The following is a 19125-nucleotide window of genomic DNA, read 5'->3' as shown; positions in this document are numbered from 1 at the left end:
CGCCACAGCCCGCTGCCCGGCACAAAGAGAACCACACTTATCCAGACCTAACGACCCTCAGAAGCGCCCAGATGGGGTCACTTTGCTACCTTGGAAGGATGGTAAATTAAGCAAGTGGTGTGGGACTACACGTGCACTGCCACACTGGCCAGTACCTACCTCCACTACAGTTAGTTAGTTTAGTTCATTTATTATGCACCCCATACCCATCTTGTGGGCGGTAGTGGAAAGGGTTACAGAGGCACATAATGGGCTCAGGGACTGAACCCCACAATTCATTTAGCTAAGCAAGTTACAATCTTGATGAGCTAGTTACAAAATTCAAGTCATCACATCAACAATGGGTTCGAGATCGACCTCAAGTACAGGTTCTAAATTAAGCAACTGACATATGTGGAGAGCTAGTGTCAAAATTTATATGTTTGTCCTGCACACCGCCCCCCATCCAGTGAGCAGCGGTGGATAGGTTACAATCACTTAGTTACTACCTACAGTTAGCAAACTGGGGATATTTGGCTAAAATTTCTGGTAGCAGATCATTTTGAATGAAATATTGACACATCGCTGGAACATTGGTTATAGAATTGTCTCTAAATTCACGTATCTTTTCGCACTCCATCACATAGTGACGGAGGGTGTGCGAATAATTTTGTTGACACAGTTTACATTTGGTCAGGTCTACATCAGCAGATAATGAGAATTCCCAGAGATACTTGTAACCGAGTCTAAGCCGAGCAGTAGTAACATCTAGAAGTCTGCTGATTTTATTGGATGATCCATAGATGTGTGGCTCCTCTTGCATGATAGTATGATGATAGATGGAATTACTGGTGTCAATTTCACTTTGCCTCAGATCTACAAGATCTTGTTGAAGTTCTCGGTGTACTGCTGCTCTCAGATTGCTCATTGACAATCCAAGGTTACACTCAACGGCTCCTTTAAAGGTAGAATCTTTGGCTAACTTATCAGCTCTATCATGCATTCGGAGGCCAACATGAGATGGAGACCACATGAAATGGACTCTGTTACCATCCTTAATAATTTTGTTGTATTTGTGTCTAGCTTCGGACACGAGCATGTTACAGTTATGTCTTAAAGAGTTGAGAGCATTTAAGGATGATAAGGAGTCACTTACAATTAATGTATCAAGTTTTGAGACTTGTACACATTTCAGTGCAAGGATCAAGGCAAATAGTTCAGTCTGAAGGGTAGAGGCACAGTTGTTTATACGGACTCCCCACTCAAAGTATAGGCCATCGCCCATTGTCAGGACAACTGCACTTCCAGCTGCACCCGTGGGGCGGTGTAGGGAACCATCAGTGTATATAATTTGAGAGAGAGAATGCTCTGTGGACAGAGCATCAATATGGCTTAAGGCGTTGAGTTTTGCCTCAAGACGAAGCTTGGGCTGATCTCTAATTTGCTTCTTGGGTGGAAAGGGAGGGATTAAAACTAGAAAGGGTGTAACCTCCCACGGTGCAGGAAAGTGCCGTTGTTGTTTCTCTTGGTACAAATCATGAACCCCATACATTCTGAGTTGAGTTCCAGTTTTTGTTATCCATTTGGAACAATGCTGATCTTCAATAAAGAAATTCTGGAGGGCTTCTGTGCAAGGATTAGGATGAGTTAGCCTAAGCATTTTTATACCAATTTGACAGTTAATTTCAGTAACACGATCAACAACGCTCAGAATATTAAGTTCCTTTCTCATATTAAGTATCTTTGTGGTACGAGGGCACCCAAGGATTATCCTCAAGGCTTCGTTCTGCAATTTTTCAAGCCCTCCAAGCTTTCTTTCAGGCATCAAAACAAGCAGAGGTGCAGCATAATCCACTAAAGATCTGATGTATGCAAGGTACATCATTTTGACAATTCTGACACTGGCACCATAGCCTGAGTGATAACCTGCAACAGCCTTGAGAGCTCGGAGCCTCTCTTTATACTGACGACAGAGTCTGAATACAACAGGACCATACAGTGGCACCTCAAGGCCAAGGTATTTGAATCTGTTTACATAGTCAAGCTGGGAGCCATCAGACAGTTGCATCTTGCGAACAGCTCCTCCCTGCCTGGGTGGGCGCCGATTTAGTATCTTTGTTTTCTCTGCTGAGATAATTAAACCTAGGTCCTGATATGAGTCTAATACAGAGTTAAGAGTGTTCTGCGTGTTAGCATACCCAGCGGTGTGTATCATTATATCATCAGCATAGCTAATGGTGTGGACGTTGGGTTTGCTCGGTATAGAGTTTAACAGCGTGTTTATTAAGATATTAAATAAGGTAGGACTGAGGACACCACCCTGCGGGGTGCCTAGTTCAAAGTCTCTTGTTACACTTCTATGCCCCTGGAAAAATACAGATGACTTCCTGTTGGATAAGTAACCCCTGATCCAACAAAGAAGCCGACCACCAATATTCATTCTTGCAAGCTCACTCAAGATAACATGTCTATTTGCAATATCAAATGTTAGACTTAAGATCTAGGAAGGTGGTATATGACTTTTCAGTGTGCAGGGTAAGAAAGGTGGTGATGCAATGATGCACACTCCTTCCATGCATGAAGACATATATCTGGGGGGATAGCATGGTTCTTATTCTATGGAGGAGACGGTTTAGGACCATTTTCTCGAATGTTTTGCAAATGCAGCTAGTAAGGGAAATTGGGCGGAAAGCATTCTCTTGATTTGGCTTGGGAATTGGAATGATTATACTGTTGGTCCAAGAGTTAGGAAGCTCCCCAGTAACATAGCTCATATTATACAGCTCAAGCAGGGGATTCCCTGGTACTAAAGGGAGCAGACGCAATATGTCATAAGTGATACCATCTTCACCGGGGGATGTGGCTTTGCCTTTGTTTAGGGCCGCGAGTAATTCAAACTCAGTAAATGACACGTTGCATTCATCTTCCTTCCACTACAGCACACGTGAAAGCGGTGGTGCCGTTTCTTTCAGGGAATCGCAGAAAATTATTAAATACAGAGGTCTGGCACACTGCTACAGCTTTGTTCCGATCGGCTCGGAGACCCTCGGTTCGTGGGGAAAATGTGCATTGAAGTTCCTGAAGGAATTGGGGAACAAATTGATCAGTGCTACAAAAGACCAGAGAGCAAAAAGTTTCTTGTTCCAGCGCCTCAGTGTTGCGATTCAGAGGGGAAATGCCTGTTGCGTCTTGGGCACTAGTCCAACTTCAGAGGAATTCGAAGAAGTGTTTGACTTGCAACAATGATCGAACCCGTCTGTGACATTCATCAATGTTTCCCATTGTTGTGTTTTTTCAAGAGATCCATAACCTCTAAGCACCTTTTTGTATTATTATTTTTGTATCAACCCATGTATATCTTGTAACCATACACATACACACATGTGTGTGTGTATGTGTATGTGTATATATATGTATATATGTATATATATGTATGTATGAACAACTCAATAAATAATAATAATAAAATAAAGAGCCTTAAACAGAACAACATGTGTAATTACCTAAGTGTAGTTACAGAATGAGAGCTACGCTCATGGTGTCCCGTCTTCACAGCACTCTTTGTCATATAACGCTTTGAAACTACTGACGGTCTTGGCCTCCACCACCTTCTCACCTAACTTGTTCCAACCGTCTACATCGAAAGTGGAAGCATCGGAGTGTGTATATATGAATGCTACACAGTGTTCATCTATAGAGATCCATATAAGGGGAAGCACATGTGAAGAACCTCCCACACACTCACAGCTCCCTGACAAGAGGGAGCCAGCTTAGCTTAGCTGCCAACACCCACACATCGTGTCAGCAAGGCGGACAGTCCGCCTGTTTTCATACCTCTCACTGTATATTCCACTTCTATACTTCCCTTCACCTATGCCTCTTCTTCCTCTTTACTCCCCCCCCCCCCAAAAAAAAGAGAGTCCGGGGCCAGCGGCCATGGGGGACCGGGGCTAGTGGCCAGGGGGGACCGGGGCTAGTGGCCAGGGGGGACCGGGGCTAGTGACCAGGGGGACCGGGGCAAGCGGCCAGGGGGACCGGGGCTAGCGGCCAGGGGGACCGGGGCAAGCGGACAGGGGGACCGGGGCTAGCGGCCAGGGGGACCGGGGCTAGAGGCTAGGGGGGGGGGGGACCGGGGCTAGCGGCCAGGGGGGGGGGACCAGGGCTAGTGGCCAGGGGGGGACCGGGGCTAGCGGCCAGGGGGGGGACCGGGGCTAGCGGCCAGGGGGACCGGGGCTAGCGGCTAGGGGGGGGGGGACCGGGGCTAGCGGCCAGGGGGGGACCGGGGCTAGCGGCCTGGGGGGGACCGGGGCTAGCGGCTAGGGGGGGGGGGACCGGGGCTAGCGGCCAGGGGGACCGGGGCTAGCGGCTAGGGGGGGGGGGGGCCGGGGCTAGCGGCCAGGGGGGGACCGGGGCTAGCGGCCAGGGGGGGACCGGGGCTAGCGGCCTGGGGGGGACCGGGGCTAGCGGCCAGGGGGGGACCGGGGCTAGCGGCCAGGGGGACCGGGGCTAGCGGCTAGGGGGGGGGGACCGGGGCTAGCGGCCAGGGGGGGACCGGGGCTAGCGGCCAGGGGGACCGGGGCTAGCGGCTAGGGGGGGGGGACCGGGGCTAGCGGCCAGGGGGGGACCGGGGCTAGCGGCCTGGGGGGGACCGGGGCTAGCGGCCAGGGAAGGACCGGGGCTAGCGGCCAGGGGGACCGGGGCTAGCGGCTAGGGGGGGGCCGGGGCTAGCGGCCAGGGGGGGACCGGGGCTAGCGGCCAGGGGGGGACCGGGGCTAGCGGCCTGGGGGGGACCGGGGCTAGCGGCCAGGGGGGGACCGGGGCTAGCGGCCAGGGGGACCGGGGCTAGCGGCTAGGGGGGGGGACCGGGGCTAGCGGCCAGGGGGGGACTGGGGCTAGCGGCCTGGGGGGGACCGGGGCTAGCGGCCAGGGAAGGACCGGGGCTCCAGGGTAAACACTCCCTCACCTCACAGCTTCGTCCTCGGCCTTGATGGCCGCATCTCGCCTCTAAATCCACAACAAGCAGCGAGGTGCTGGTGCTAATCTCCAGCTAACTTTATAACATGGTTGCCGTGCTGCCACTCTCCAGTGCACCGTTAACAACACCCGCTGACTAAGCCCCTGCAGATAATAAGAAACATTAGCGTGACGCTGCCCAGCGTCTTGCTCGAGGTCTGGGGTGGCTGAGGCGGTCATGGGCATGGCGGCGTGTTAAGGCTGTAGCCCGTGTTGCTCACCTTCAACCCTGAGGCTGGTAAGGGACGTGGAGGCTGGTAAGGGACGTGGAGGCTGGTACAGGACGTGGAGACTGGTACAGGACGTGGAGACTGATACGGGACGTGAAGGCTGGTACAGGACGTGGAGGCTGGTGCAGGACGTGGAGGCTGGTACAGGACGTGGAGGCTGGTGCAGGACGTGGAGGCTGGTGCAGGACGTGGAGGCTGGTACAGGACGTGGAGGCTGTGAGGCTGGTGCAGTAGTGTGGGCCCCACACCACAATAACCTCCACCCTTGACCTCTATGCGTGAGCATCGTCCTCTGCTGCTCCACACTATGGCTCAATCTCTTGTGCTCTGTATTGGATTGGTTAAATTCAGACCAGGCAAGTGAATTCAAGGTTTTAAATGTGATATGTAAATAGTTGCTCACGAGGAGGCATAAAAGTGTGTTAAACTGGTTACTCCCATCCTGCCTAGAATGCAGTAACCATATATAAATGACAAAATCAGGTCCCAACAGTTCTTCAGTGAGGTTGGCTGTCAGAGAAGGCACAGCACTTGTGGCATTAGTCTCTATGCCCAAGCTGAGACACATCACCTGTGGTGTTGAAGTTAGACAAGGCTTGGATCATGCACTTATAGATGATGCCTCCTTGGATTTAAAACATGAGGCTTGCATATCTAGCACTAAATCCACCCAAGACTTGGCTGCTTCCTTGACCCCAAAAGATGAACCTAGCATAACTGGCAATATAGATGAATATAGCATTCCCCATGAAGATAAACGCAGTATATTGGGCTGTGCAGATGAAGATAGCATCGTCCCTCACTCTGAAGATAAACCCAGCCATGAAAGTAAACCCATCATCTCGGACTGTGCAAATGAACACAGCATCACCCTTGACTGTGAAGATAAACCCTGTGTATCAGACCACGCAGATGAACACAGCATCACCCTTGACTGTGAAGATAAACCCTGTGTATCAGACCACGCAGATGAACCTAGCATCTCAAATGGTGATGCAGATGAGCTCAAAACTTCTGGTTGTACAAAAAAAGCTTACTTCATCTGCACTTGGGATGAAGAAGACCAAGATCTGGAGATGGAATGTCAAGAAATGGAACAGGACCAAGAAATAGAACAAGATGAAAAGGTGGAAGAAAAAGACAAGGATACAAAAAAATTCTCCATACAAAAATCAGAATCACTGGCTTCTTTCCCCGTTGACCAGCCAAAAGTGTCTTACGAAATTGTAGAAGGGGGCTCACAACGCGGGGGACCCCTGCTGGTAGATAGTAGTTGTTTCTCCTACACCAAGAAGCGTACAACCAGGACTATAACTACCTGGATCTGTAGTGTTAGGAACAAGACTATAAAGTGCCATGCAAGTGTCAAGCAACATGGTAATACTTTCAGAATGGGAAAACAGCCACATATCCACCCACCTGAATCGGGCCTGGTTACGAAGGTGAAAATGCACCTGAAAGTAAAGGAAACGTCTAAACGTAGTGATAATGTATTTCGGTCGGCTGCTTCTATGGCAGAAGAAGTGGCCATTGAGATTGCCACATCCCAGCCAAATTCAGTATTACCTACCTTAGCCAATGTGGTTAGGTTAGCCAACAGAGTGAGGAAAAGTCATCGCCCAGCGGAACCAATAGACCTGAACTTTGATCTAGCCCTCCACTCTCTCCCACAAGGTTTCTTTAAGAAGGACATTAGAATAGAAAATCAACGTCACATGATTTTTGCTACAGACCAACAACTTGATCTACTAAGCAAAGCCCATTACTGGTATATTGATTATACATTCAATGTAATATACAAACCATTCCACCTGCTACTAAGTGTCCATGCCTTTTTGAATTATGAAAACAATGTGAAGCAAGTACCACTAGCCTTTGTTTTAATGTCAAGAGATGAAAGGAAAGACTACAAGAAGGTATTTAGAGCCCTCAAAAGAGTCCTCCCTATAGTACCTGCTGTGAAGCTTTTCACTGCAGACTTCAAGGAAACCATATGGGAGGCTTTGGATGTAGTGTTTCCCTGCATACCAGTGAAGGGTTGTGCCTTTCACTGGTCTCGAGCCATCTGGAGAAAAGTACAGGACCTAGATTTGCAGATGAATTTCAATGAAGAGAAGGGGGTTGTACAGCATTTCATGAAGAAACTATTTGCCTTGCCATTCCTGCCACATGAGCTCATCACAGATGCCTTCAACCAGTTGAAGATGAAAGCCAGCACACCCCAACTGGAACAGCTGGTGGGTTATGTTGAGGAAACTTGGATCAACTGCTCCACCTGGCCACCCTGCACATGGAGTGTATTCATGCGCTCTACACGGACCAAAAATGATGTGGAGGGCTGGCACAAGCGCCTAAATAAGAGGGCAGGGCGACGTAACCTAAACTTTTATGTCCTCATCTCCCTATTGCACATGGAGGCATCCTTGGTTCCTTTGCAGGCCCGGTTAGTCAGTGAAAAAAAATTGACCAAGTGTAGGAGAAAGAAAGAGAGTTCTGTAGATCAGAAATTGTTTGAACTCTGGACCAAGTTCATTGAAGGAGAGATCACAACATCCCAGTTGCTAAAACGTGCAGGACGATTGGTAACCGAAATGTAGCTACCATACATTTTGTATGGTACTTTGTATTTCATTTCAGTTTAGACACTTTGAAAAATATATGTGCTCATATAAGTAAATAAATATATTTTATTATACTGTATAATAACTTTTCATGTTTTTCTGACTACTATTCATCATGTTTGTGCACAATTGTGATACCTGTAGTGTTCGGTTATTTGTTTGTATATACAGTACATTCAAGAATAAGACTAAATTTAAATTATACAGTACTGTACTGTACTTGTTTATACAATTTTTGTTATTTTGATAATGAAAATAAAAGTTAAAGATGACTAAATCTGCACCCTTGTTTAAAGTTCTCATTTACAGTTCATTTTGGGCACAGTTAATACAGTATATGTAATTGTCTGGTGTAGTTAAAAACTCATGACCACATGCTTGGTATGTTATCAAGTTGTATTATTAGTACAATATTTAAAAGATTAATAGTCAGGGTTTTAATAAATTTGATACACATTAGTGTTCTTAAATCACCAACCATATTTCCTCGGTCCTATGCCTAGTGCACATTCAATCACATTCACTGTTGTGCTGCTCTTCCCACCTCAGTGTCTTATTGGTCATAGTTTTTCAGAAAAGTGCTGGCCATCCTGGACTGTGTTTGCCTTATGGGGGCCATTCTTGTGTATTTGTTTGCTATTTTAGTATTTGCTTCATGATGCATGTGTATTACTGCCTCACTTTTTGCATGGACTCTGATTAACTTTCATCTCGAACTGCATGTGTCTAGGGCTTGTCTCTAGATGTTGACTGATATTGCCTTTGCTTGCCCAGTTTCTTTCTCTGGGAGTTTGGGAGACTATCTCTTAGAGGCCAGCTTCCTGTTAGGAAGACACCTTGGTCTTTGACTTCTCTATGATGTCTTGAGGTTGAGGGCAGTCTGATTATCATTTCAGGGTACAGTGTTTCATCTGTTCATTACATGGCATGTTGCTCACACCGAAAACAGCCAAGTTTTCCCAAGATTGTATTATGTGTTTGCTTGATGAGTAGCTCTTGTGCCCAGTGTTCCTGCATAGTCTACTCTTTGGGACTCTGAAAACCCTTTGCAGTTTTTGAGTGGTTATTATTGAAAACCAGCTCTATAATTCTGCCCTCACAATGTGTGAGTTTAAAGGATGTGCCTCAGTTTTGATATACTGTACTTCAATGACCATTCTTATTGCCTCTATCATGCTGCCCGTTATGAGAGGGATACATTCCACCCTAAGGCATGTCAAGTTTGTCGTTGTTGAATCTTGGTTTTGGCCAGGCCCTCCTCTAGAGAGAGTGCTTATCAGGAAGTTGATGCTTTATGGGCCAGGTTTGCCTGTAATTGTAGGTTGCAACTTGGCATCAATGTGGTTGCTCCAGAGTTGGGCCCTTTGACTTTTCAGTAATCACTCTTAGAGCAGTTGTTTTCTACTTCCTCCAAACTTGTTCCTACAAATGTGTCCTTGGATTTTGCTGTTGCTGTTTGGCAGGCCAGGGGCCTTACCCTTTGCTCCCAGTTTCAAAATGACTGAGGCTTCAGTCTTAAGGTGGTGCTTCTATGGGCATATTTGGGTCAATTTTGGGGGACCACCCCTTCCACTTCGATGATACAGGTAGTTAAGCCTTTACTTCCCGCTGAGGATTTACCCCCTTCTGTTTCTCAGGAGGGTTTTCTTATCGCAGATCCTTCTCTTTAGGGAGACATTTTTGTCTTCTACATCTGGGGTGGATCTCTGCTCTGCTTCAGTGCCCCCCTGTTCTTGGGATGTCCAGGGCTGGGGGTACTAAAAATTTGATAACGGTGCCTGTTCTCACTGACTAGTCTAGGAGTTGGTTTCTTCAGATCAAGATTACTCTATTAATGTGGATGATGTGTTATACCCTTCTTTGGTGTTTGAAGTGGATTCCTTGGTAGCCCCATTCCCTCTGTACTTCCAAGAGTTCAAGTAGAGCCCCCTGGAGGTATCGTTTGTGTGGAGGTTTCTAAATTCTATTTTGCTCTTGGTGGTGCAGTCAGCTTTTTTTTTCTCTTGGATTCTTCCTTCAGGATTAGGGTCTCACATTTTTGATGGACCCAGCTTCTTTTAATTACAGATCGGCCACTTATTGGTTGTGGTATGAGATGTCTGACTCTTCTTGGCCTGCAGGTAACTCCCTCTTTTCCTTGGAGACCTTGCAAGGCTTTTTGCCATAGCAGAATGCTTGGTGTGAGGTGAGTTTGGTCTGTCATGTTTTTTGAGTGGTACTACCTTTGCTCTACTTCAATCTTGCCTGTAGGCACAGTCCTTGCCCAAGGATGTGGATATGGGGCAGCTGCATGTTTAGTTACCTTCACTTTCTTGGCCTGTTGTTGCAATCACAGGATTTGTATGTACTTGGCTACAAGAGATAAAGAAAAAGAAAAATATTTCTTCACATATGTAATTAAAGTGTAGTTACAGGATGAAAGTTACACTCGTGGTGTCCCATCTTCCCAGCATTCTGTCATATAACGCTTTGAAACTACTGATGGTTTTGGCCTCTACCACCTTCTCACTTAACTTCCAACCGTTTACCACTCTGTGAAAGTGAATTTTCTTATATATCTTCGGCAGCTTTGTTTCGTTAGCTTAAATCTATGACCTCTAGTTCTTGAAGTTCCAGGCCTCAAGAATTCTTCCTTATCAATTGTCAATTCTCGTTACTATTACCTGTATGTACATAGTGATCCTCTCGCCTCTTTTTTTTTTTTTTATCTCGTTTTGGCATATTTAGTGCCTCTAACCTCTCATTGTAGCTCTAGTCTGTGAACAACAGTTTTGTGTGCCAGAGCCAGACTAAGCTTCGGCTTTTTTTTCCAGCTATTATAATACAGTTGGGTTCATTCTCAACTGGGAATCCAGGGTGGGACAGAAATGGCTGAGCATGTTACCTTTCACCCAATGCCTCTGAGGGGTTGCATCCTGGGGAAGGTCAGTAGTTTGACCTAGCAGGACCTTGATATAAACGTAATGTATGTATGTATGTATGTCTTCACCTAGTTGTGCTGGCGGAGGTTGAGCTTTGGCTCTTTGGTCCCGCCTCTCGACTGTCAATCAACTGGTGTACAGATTCCCGAGCCTACTGGGCTCTGTCATATCTACATTTGAAACTGTGTATGGAGTTTGCCTCCACCACTTCACTACCTAATCCATTCCATCTGTTAACTACTCTGACACTGAAAAAGTTCTTTAATGTCCATGTGGCTCATTTGGGTACTGTACCAAGTTTCCAACTGTGTCCCACCCGTGCTAAACAGTTTATCTATCTACCCTGTCAATTCCTTTGAGAATTTTATAGGTAGTGATCATGTCTCCCATAACTCTTGTGTCTTCAAGTGTTGAGGTTTAGTTCTAGCAATCTTTTCTCGTAGCTCATACCTATCACCTCGGGGACTAGATAGAAGATCGCATAGCAGGGCAAGCAAAGACAAATTATAAAGGGTTTTTTCAGTTATATCGAACAAAGATTAGAGAAAGGATAGGTCCATTAAAAGCTGAGACAGGTCAGATAACTGATAATGACGAAGAGATGTGTTATTTTTTATAAATATTTCATTTCTGAATACCTCTGAACTTTTTCTAACTTTGTTTTATGTTTAACTAGATGTGGACTCCAGGCCGGAGCCGCATATTCCAGTATTGGTCTGACATATGAGGTATACAAGGATCTGAATGATACCTTACACAAGTTTCTGAAAGCAGTTCTTATGTTTGTCAGCCTTGCATACACCGCTCAAGTTATCCTTTTGATTTGGACTTCAGGGGACAGGTCTGGTGTGATATCAACCCCCAGATCTTTCTCTGTTCCCATCTCCTGAAGGATTTCCTCTCCCTATGTACTGTTTGCCTTTTTTCCGTATATCTACTAAGATTCCTGTGTACAAGGATGTCTGAAATATCAATTGGAGTGGAATGCTCAGATCAGTTGCACATTCTCGCAGCACCCAAGGTGAGACTCCACCAGGTCCAACTGCTTTATTTCTTCCTAACCCCTTATGTAATTTTTTCAATTCGTCTTGAGATACCTCTACATATTCTATGGTGTGCTCTGGAATTGACATTGGGACATTTCACTCTGTGACATCCTTATTTTGTACACACACACTTTAGAACTGTTCATTTAGCATTTCACACATTTCTTTTTCCATTCTCAGTAATCCTCTTCCTCATTCTCAACCTCTGGATTTTATCCTTTACATGCAGCTTGCTTTTAATGAATTTATAGAAAAGGCCTGGATCTGTTTTACATTTGTCCACTGTACCTGTCTCAAAGTTCCTTCTGTCTCTCACCTCACTACTGTGTATTTGTTTCTTGCTTGTAGTGCCGATATGTTTGAGGGTTAGGCCTCTCCCTATATTGTACCAATTTTCTTGTCTTTTTCCTCTCTGGCCCCGTCTCAATTTCTGTTGAACTCATCCTGTTTTCTGGGGCTGCATCTCTGTTTTGGTATGGATTTTTTTTGTGCCTTCATCATATATTTCACAAAATTTGGCATACATCTCATTTACTTCCTTGCCTAGCAAGGAAGTTATTATTAGGGATTCTAATCATCCTATCGATTGATTTTCTTCTCAAATAATCTTTACTGCCTCTACTCTTCACAGACACTGTCTTGTTGAAGCGGCTCTGATACACAACCTACCCAACATGAACCATAGTCCTGGCTTTGTTTCTATTGACTCTTCCCTTTCACAGTACATACTCAAATGCTCTAACCTTTCTAACAAACGTGACCTGACACAAGTCTACCCTCTTTTTCTTTTTTTTTACCCACCTCTTATTCTTACCAATACCATTCATACCTTTCATCCTATTCTTACCTTATAGGTTTTACCTGCTCCCCCCACCTTACCTTACCTTCTAGATATTACCTTCCCTTAACTGTTTCTCGCCTCACCTCACTCTTGCCTTATTTAATGCCCATGTCTCACTCACTCCCATCACAATCGAACTTGATAATGTTCCAGGATGGACCGAAACATCGTCGTCGTCGTCACTTCATCTTCTGGTGTGTGGCTTGGTCATTACATCATTTTATGTACAATAGTCCACAGTGTTACTTTAAGTACTAGCTAAACAGGAGAATGGTGTGTTTTATAGACAGTACTAGTATTCAAGGGCAAAGGTCACATATCACATGCAGACAATGAGTCACAATGTGGCTGATGATAAGACCAAACCACACATCAGAAGATGGAGAAACAACGACATTTCGGCCGGTCCTGAACCATTATCAAGTCAGGTGTGAGGAAGAGAGGAAGGAATGGACCAATAAATAAGGAAATTGAGTGAGGTGAGGAGCAGGTAAGACATATCACATGATCTTTACATGAAAAATGCAATATTTAATGAAAACAATGCCAACTTAGCTTCAAAACAAGCATGATATAAAGGTTACATCTCAATTAGAGGCAAAGTAGTATTTTTTGTTGAGCTAAGTAAAGTTTTTGTATTTCTCCACATTGACAACCCTGCTGTATGAATATCATACATCACAGTGATAAAATTTTGCACATGTAAATTATTTCACGTCCTATACCACTATACTAAATTTCATAAAAATCTGAGATTGTCAGGTTGAAAAGTCCATATTTTTGTGATTTGGCATTAAATGAACGGTTGGTGACAATTTACACACCCTCATTTAAATGTTAATACAGTACTGCTAAAAATTACTAATGTAGAGCTTTAAAATTTAGTCAAACCAGCCAAGAAGTTTAGCTATACAGTATTAGTATACAATATAGGCACAATTCAAGCAGGTCTGCTGGGCAGTACTGCACCTAATTTTACACAAATACTCTAATGAAAGTTTTCAAAACATAGCTGCTCCTTTTTGTCACTGTAGTTTGGAATGGAATATGTTGTTGGTTTTTGGAAAATTCCTGTTGAGTAAGGAATGAGGTTCTTACACTGCACCAGACTGAAGTAATGTTCCTAAAGTAAGTAACTGTCAAAAGAAAACACAGTCAGGTGGAGACTGCAGCTGTCCCTAAGGTAGCAGGTAGCCAAGTAAGTGATCAAAAGGCCAGCTTACATACAAACACTTCATTTATGTTCGAAGTAAGTAATTATCAAAAGAAGGCACCAAGCCAGGAAGGCTATGTAGCTCCATCAAATGTGCGGAATAATCAGAGGGCACTAAATATTATTAAGGATGCCAATACAAGAACAAATGCATAAGGCGAACGATATCAAAAGTATCTGATTCACCAGGTGATATGGGTGCCTGACAGCTGAGTGGACAGCATTCGAGATTCATAGTCCTGAGGTTCCAGCTTCGATCCCGGTGGAGGCAGAGACAAATGGGCAAAAATGTTTCTTTCACCCTGATGCCCCCTGTTACCTAGCAGTAAATAGATACCTGGGAGTTAGACAGCTGCTACAGGCTGCTTCCTGGGGGTGTGTAACAAATAGGAGGCCTGGTTGAGGACCGGGCCACGGGGATGCTAAGCCCCAAAATCATCTCAAGATAACTAAGATAACCACCAAGAATTCTATCGAGGGACAAGTGACCGTGAGGGACGGTCGGGAAGCAAGACACAGGTTTGTCCTGGAAGTTAGGACATTCAAGAAGGATATGTATGACTGTAAGAGGGACAATGCAGTTTGGAAAATAAGGAGCAGGACGGCGCCCCATTAAGTGGCCATGAGTGAAGCGTGTATGACCAATACGCAACCTTGCCAGAGCCATTTCCCACTGCCGGTTATGGTGGTAGGAGGAAAGCCACGGGGACACACTATTCTTAAGAGCACACAGCTTGTTACCAATAACAGAAGACCAACAACCTTGCCAACGAGCAAGGATGGAGGAATGAATAACTGGGTAAAAGTCAGAATAAGGAATACATTTAAGGGGAATAGGACAAGTGCGGATAGCTTCCTCAGCGGCAGCATCCACACGCTCATTTAGCGACTCCAATATGGCTGGGAACTCTAGCAAATCTCTACTGTCTTAAATCTACTAGAGATAAGAAACGGCCAATGCCGAATCTCGACTACCACTGGATGGACTGGATTAAACGACTCCAGAGCCATGAGGGCACTGCGAGAGTCAACTACAACAAAAGAGGATTGACAGCAAGAAAGCAGTTGACGAAGAGCATAGAGAATAGCATAAAGTTCTATCTTGAAGATGCTAGTCTCTTGAGGCAGGCAACATATATAGGTGTGGTCAGGAAAAACAAGAGTAGCCTACACCATCTGCAGACTTAGACCCATCTGTAGAGACGGAAATGGAGTTGGAGTGTGAAGAAAAGTGTCCAAAGGAAAGGCGATTCAGAACTGTAGATGTAAAAATTTTAGTCATTTGGGTCAGGGTTTTACAAAACTTAGGAAGGGGAACCCTCCATGGGGGCACAGACAGAACAACATGGAGAAATATCGGTAACACTAACTGAAGAGAATTTTGTAGGAGAATCAACCTTACAGAAAGAGGGAGCTGGTGAAGGCGAACAGGGACCACAGGAGTGGCAGAAGTCAAAGCACGACATATGCAGGAGTGAGGATGTTGTAAGGACCGCGGAAAGTAGCAAAGACAGTAGCGATCACGGTGGTCCTGGAGAGATAGGAGGCTAATTTCAACATACAAGCTGAGGGTAGGAGTCGAACGAAAGGCACCAGAGGTGAGGCGTAACCCAGTATGGTGCAGAGCATCAAGATGGCAGGAGGAGGAGGAGAAGAAGCAGACGAGTAAACACAACAGCCATAATCAAATTTAGACAGAACGAGAGGAATGTAAAGAGCAAGAATGTAAAGAGTGGATAGGCATGCGCCTATCCACTCCCCAAGAAGTATGGGACAAGCCCTTAAGGAGGTTAAGGGCCTTAGAGCGTTTAATTCTGAGGTAAGAGATATGGGGCGACCAAGACAAACGAGTGTCAAAGATTAGCCCCAAGAGCTTAGCAGAATCTTTGTACAAGAGGAGGGGCAAAGAATGACCTACTTCCGAGTAAAAAGTCATAGCACAAGTTTTAGTAGTAGAGAACCTGAAGCCATGATTGGTGCCCCAAGACGACACATTATCAATCGCAAGTTGAAGCTGCCATTGAAGGAAAGGCGAATCATCACCTCGACAGCAGAGGATAAGATCGTCGACATAGAGAGCAGAGAAGATAGGAGAGGGGAATGTACTCCTGAACGGAGCATTGGGCATCAGCAAGAATTATAGAAGGTGGGAGGGTCCTACTATCAAAAAAGATTTTCACAACTCGAAGAGGCTGATGATGATCATTACGAGGGGGGTCGAGTGAACTGTCCACCTGGAGGACAGACTGGCCTTGGGCTCCATGGATATGTTTAATATCCTTGTGGCAGTCTTTTAGGTCCCTAACACTGGTTGCAACATGGTGAGGGAGGAGAACAGTGCCAACACTGGCATTTAACCGAGCATTTATGGAGACTAAGAGGGGCCTCCCCACCATCCAATGCTGGACAATGCAGCTAGCTGCATCCTGAGGAGCAGCAGCGACGAAATGTGTACAGAGACGGGCGGGGTTAAAAGTAACAAATGTGACATTCTCCTTTCCACCACAGCGTGGACACCCAGCCATCCACTTAGGGCAGCCCCACATGGGCGACCTCTCCATCGGTGACTCACAAGGACCCTACATGGTGTCCTGCATGTACAACACCCAAAGAAGGGCATGAGAGAGGGTGAAGGCAACCCTCACCAGTCCCAGGGAGGTGTACGTGAGTCCCTCAACACAACAAGGCGACACCATGGAGGGGATTCATGTTCAAAGCCTTATTTTTAAATGTGTAAATATATATTTTCATGATGCATCAATCTAAACTTTAACATTTTATTTAAACTTTTATAATACATAATTTTTCATTAGGAGGATAATTAGGCATCATAATAGGATAGATCTAAGGAATTATGATTCAACATGTTGTAAATGCCTGCCAATGCCATTTAATCTTTTTCAAAGAAATAACAAATCTAATCAGTCTGAGAAATTTACAAAATACATAAATTTCAAATATTGTATAAATGACTGCAGTATGACTGCACTATGTAGCTAATGTACACCTAAAAACCTTAATGAACACAATATTAAATAATGTAGCTGCCTCCATTTTCCATAGTCTTCTGTTTATAGTGGTCACAAAGTGGCTTTATAAAATATACAAATACTGTACCTACCATGTAACCATTGTAATCTGATTCTTTGTATATAAAGTATAATTAAGTTATCTGTATGCTCCCATCAATTCTCTACAAAAGTGTATTTTTCTCTATACTTTTCTGGATACTTTCTTTATTACTGATGTTGGAAATGATTAAAGCTGTCCCCTGATAGTTGTTTTAGGTCTTCAGCTGTTGTTAGGTAGGAGAGTGAATTTGTTCTTTAACAAAGCCCCAAAGTGAATTGTCAAGTGTTGTTATGTCTAGACTTCAAAATGGTTACACCATATCAGATCCTTATCCAGTCCATTGTCTACTGAATTTGTTGTTAAAATAATTACCAACTAGTTAACAGAATAAACAATCTCATGCATAGAAACTATGTGGGCCACTGTACTGGTATACCAGTGTATGTATATGCATGTTCTACATTGTTGATCTAAGCGTTGTCAGCCTCTGATTAACGAACTGCAGGTCCTGGAGTCTTTGGGGGGTGTCAACAGATGTACTTGATGAGCTAATAGATGTGTCAGAGGGAGCAGCTACAGGATTTGAAAAATTACAAATTCTTGACAAGCATGTCTTTGATATGGGTACAGTTTGGTTAAAAAATGGTGTGTCGCTTAAATCTGCTTCAACTTCAGATAACTTGTCTTTACAAGTCACTGAATCACATGACTGAGTCTTCTTCCCAAATGTTGAAATTGTTTTTGTATATTGGCAATTGTTAAAATTATTACTGAAGTCAAAAATATTTTTCATAGAAGTATTTTTCTGAAGGATAGCTGTAAAGTCTTGCCATACTGCATGATCATGAATGTCACTGTCATTACCAGTCTCCTCCTCTATATGTGACTGGTTCTCATTAAAAATTTTAGTCACATCCCCAAATGTAATTTCTGGGAATTGTGGATTGAAAGAGGCATTTTGAAGTTTTATTCCACGGAGATTTGCTGTTTTGTCGGCACTTTCCTTGTCATCAAAGCTTTCCCACTGACATTTTCTTTTCTTACTTGATGGTGGAGTTCTTGTTGTGAAGTTGTTGGCCAATGATGTCAGGTTTTCCAATATACCTAAATACCAAATAAAATATTAAATTTAGCATACACATTATACTATTCTAGTGAAATTATTCATGTCTGTCTTCTAAGGGTACAAAAGACAATGATAATATCTACATTATACTTTTTCCAAGACAAGCGAGACATCACTCAAACCTCGCCCTATAGAAATACTTAATTGGCCAAATGTGTTCCTGTTCAATTCAAATTGTTCACTGAAACAATAAAATGTTCTTATGAGGACCGATTGTGTAGGCGACCACCCGTGAGGCTGCCTTTCACGATGCATAAAGGTTAAGAGCTAACCTAATCTAAACTTAACCCTTGCGATGCACCACTGTATTTACCGGACAATCCCCAGCTGCACAAAAAAAAAGCAAAAAAATATTTAAGTAAAATTTTTGTCCCGATCTTGTTAAAATGTGTTACATGATGACGGGAGAAAAATTGTATTCGATTTACTTTGGCCATGGTGAAACCTGGATGTCTCATGACTACCTTTGGCCATGGTGAAACCTGGATGTCTCATGACTACCTTTGGCCATGGTGAAACCTGGATGTCTAATGACTACCTTTGCCCATGGTGAAACCTGGATGTCTCATGACTTTGGCCATGGTGAAACCTGGATGTCTAATGACTACCTTTGGCCATGGTGAAACCTGGATGTCTAATGACTACCTTTGGCCATGGTGAAACCTGGATGTCTCATGACTTTGGCCATGGTGAAACCTGGATGTCTCATGATTCACGAGCCCTGTCCTGCCATGGGGGCACGAGTTGTTGCAAAGAGATTTTTTAGACATTCATTTCACTGTCTTTGATTTGTTTTTACCTATTTTTTCCAGTAATAAGTATGGTGTCATTTGAGAAATTTATATAATAAAATGTGTGGAACATCAGAATGGTCAAATATATTCATGTCACTAATATGTACACAATATTTTCTTCGAACAATAAAACACTATTTCTTGGGGGAGTTGCTTGTGGCTCTTTGAAACTATTATGCTGTTATAGTGCTAAACTACCAGGTACCATCAGTCGTACAGTTCTTTTAGGCCTACCGGGGACCATGAGCCAGAATCTGGTCCTCTCTAAA

General features: G+C 44.2%; 2 protein-coding genes across 4 annotated transcripts in view; one reads left to right on the top strand and one right to left on the bottom strand.

The window, feature by feature from the left end:
• The first annotated feature begins 4887 nt into the window (after positions 1-4887).
• On the top strand, positions 4888-8299 carry LOC138353692 (uncharacterized). The gene has a single exon (XM_069307039.1). It carries the CDS (start codon positions 5693-5695, stop codon positions 7817-7819), a length of 2127 nt encoding a protein of 708 aa, XP_069163140.1. The 5' UTR covers positions 4888-5692; the 3' UTR covers positions 7820-8299.
• An 8333-nt stretch (positions 8300-16632) lies between these two features.
• The window catches only part of Sry-alpha (Serendipity alpha), a 119064-nt gene continuing 116571 nt past the window's right edge, over positions 16633-19125 (bottom strand). For all 3 annotated transcript variants that reach the window (XM_069307036.1, XM_069307037.1, XM_069307038.1), the window contains one exon: positions 16633-18040. In XM_069307036.1, the coding sequence (XP_069163137.1) occupies positions 17394-18040 (647 nt within the window). In that variant the 3' untranslated portion in view covers positions 16633-17393. The remainder of the gene's footprint in view (positions 18041-19125) is intronic.

This window comes from Procambarus clarkii, chromosome 59 (genome assembly GCF_040958095.1).
Source record: "Procambarus clarkii isolate CNS0578487 chromosome 59, FALCON_Pclarkii_2.0, whole genome shotgun sequence".
NCBI lineage: Eukaryota > Metazoa > Arthropoda > Malacostraca > Decapoda > Cambaridae > Procambarus > Procambarus clarkii.
This window is presented reverse-complemented; position numbering and strand designations above follow the sequence as displayed.

Coding starts and splice junctions, on each gene's coding strand:
- LOC138353692 (XM_069307039.1), top strand. CDS start 5,693: ATGACAAAATCAGGTCCCAACAGTTCTTCAGTGAGGTTGGCTGTCAGA.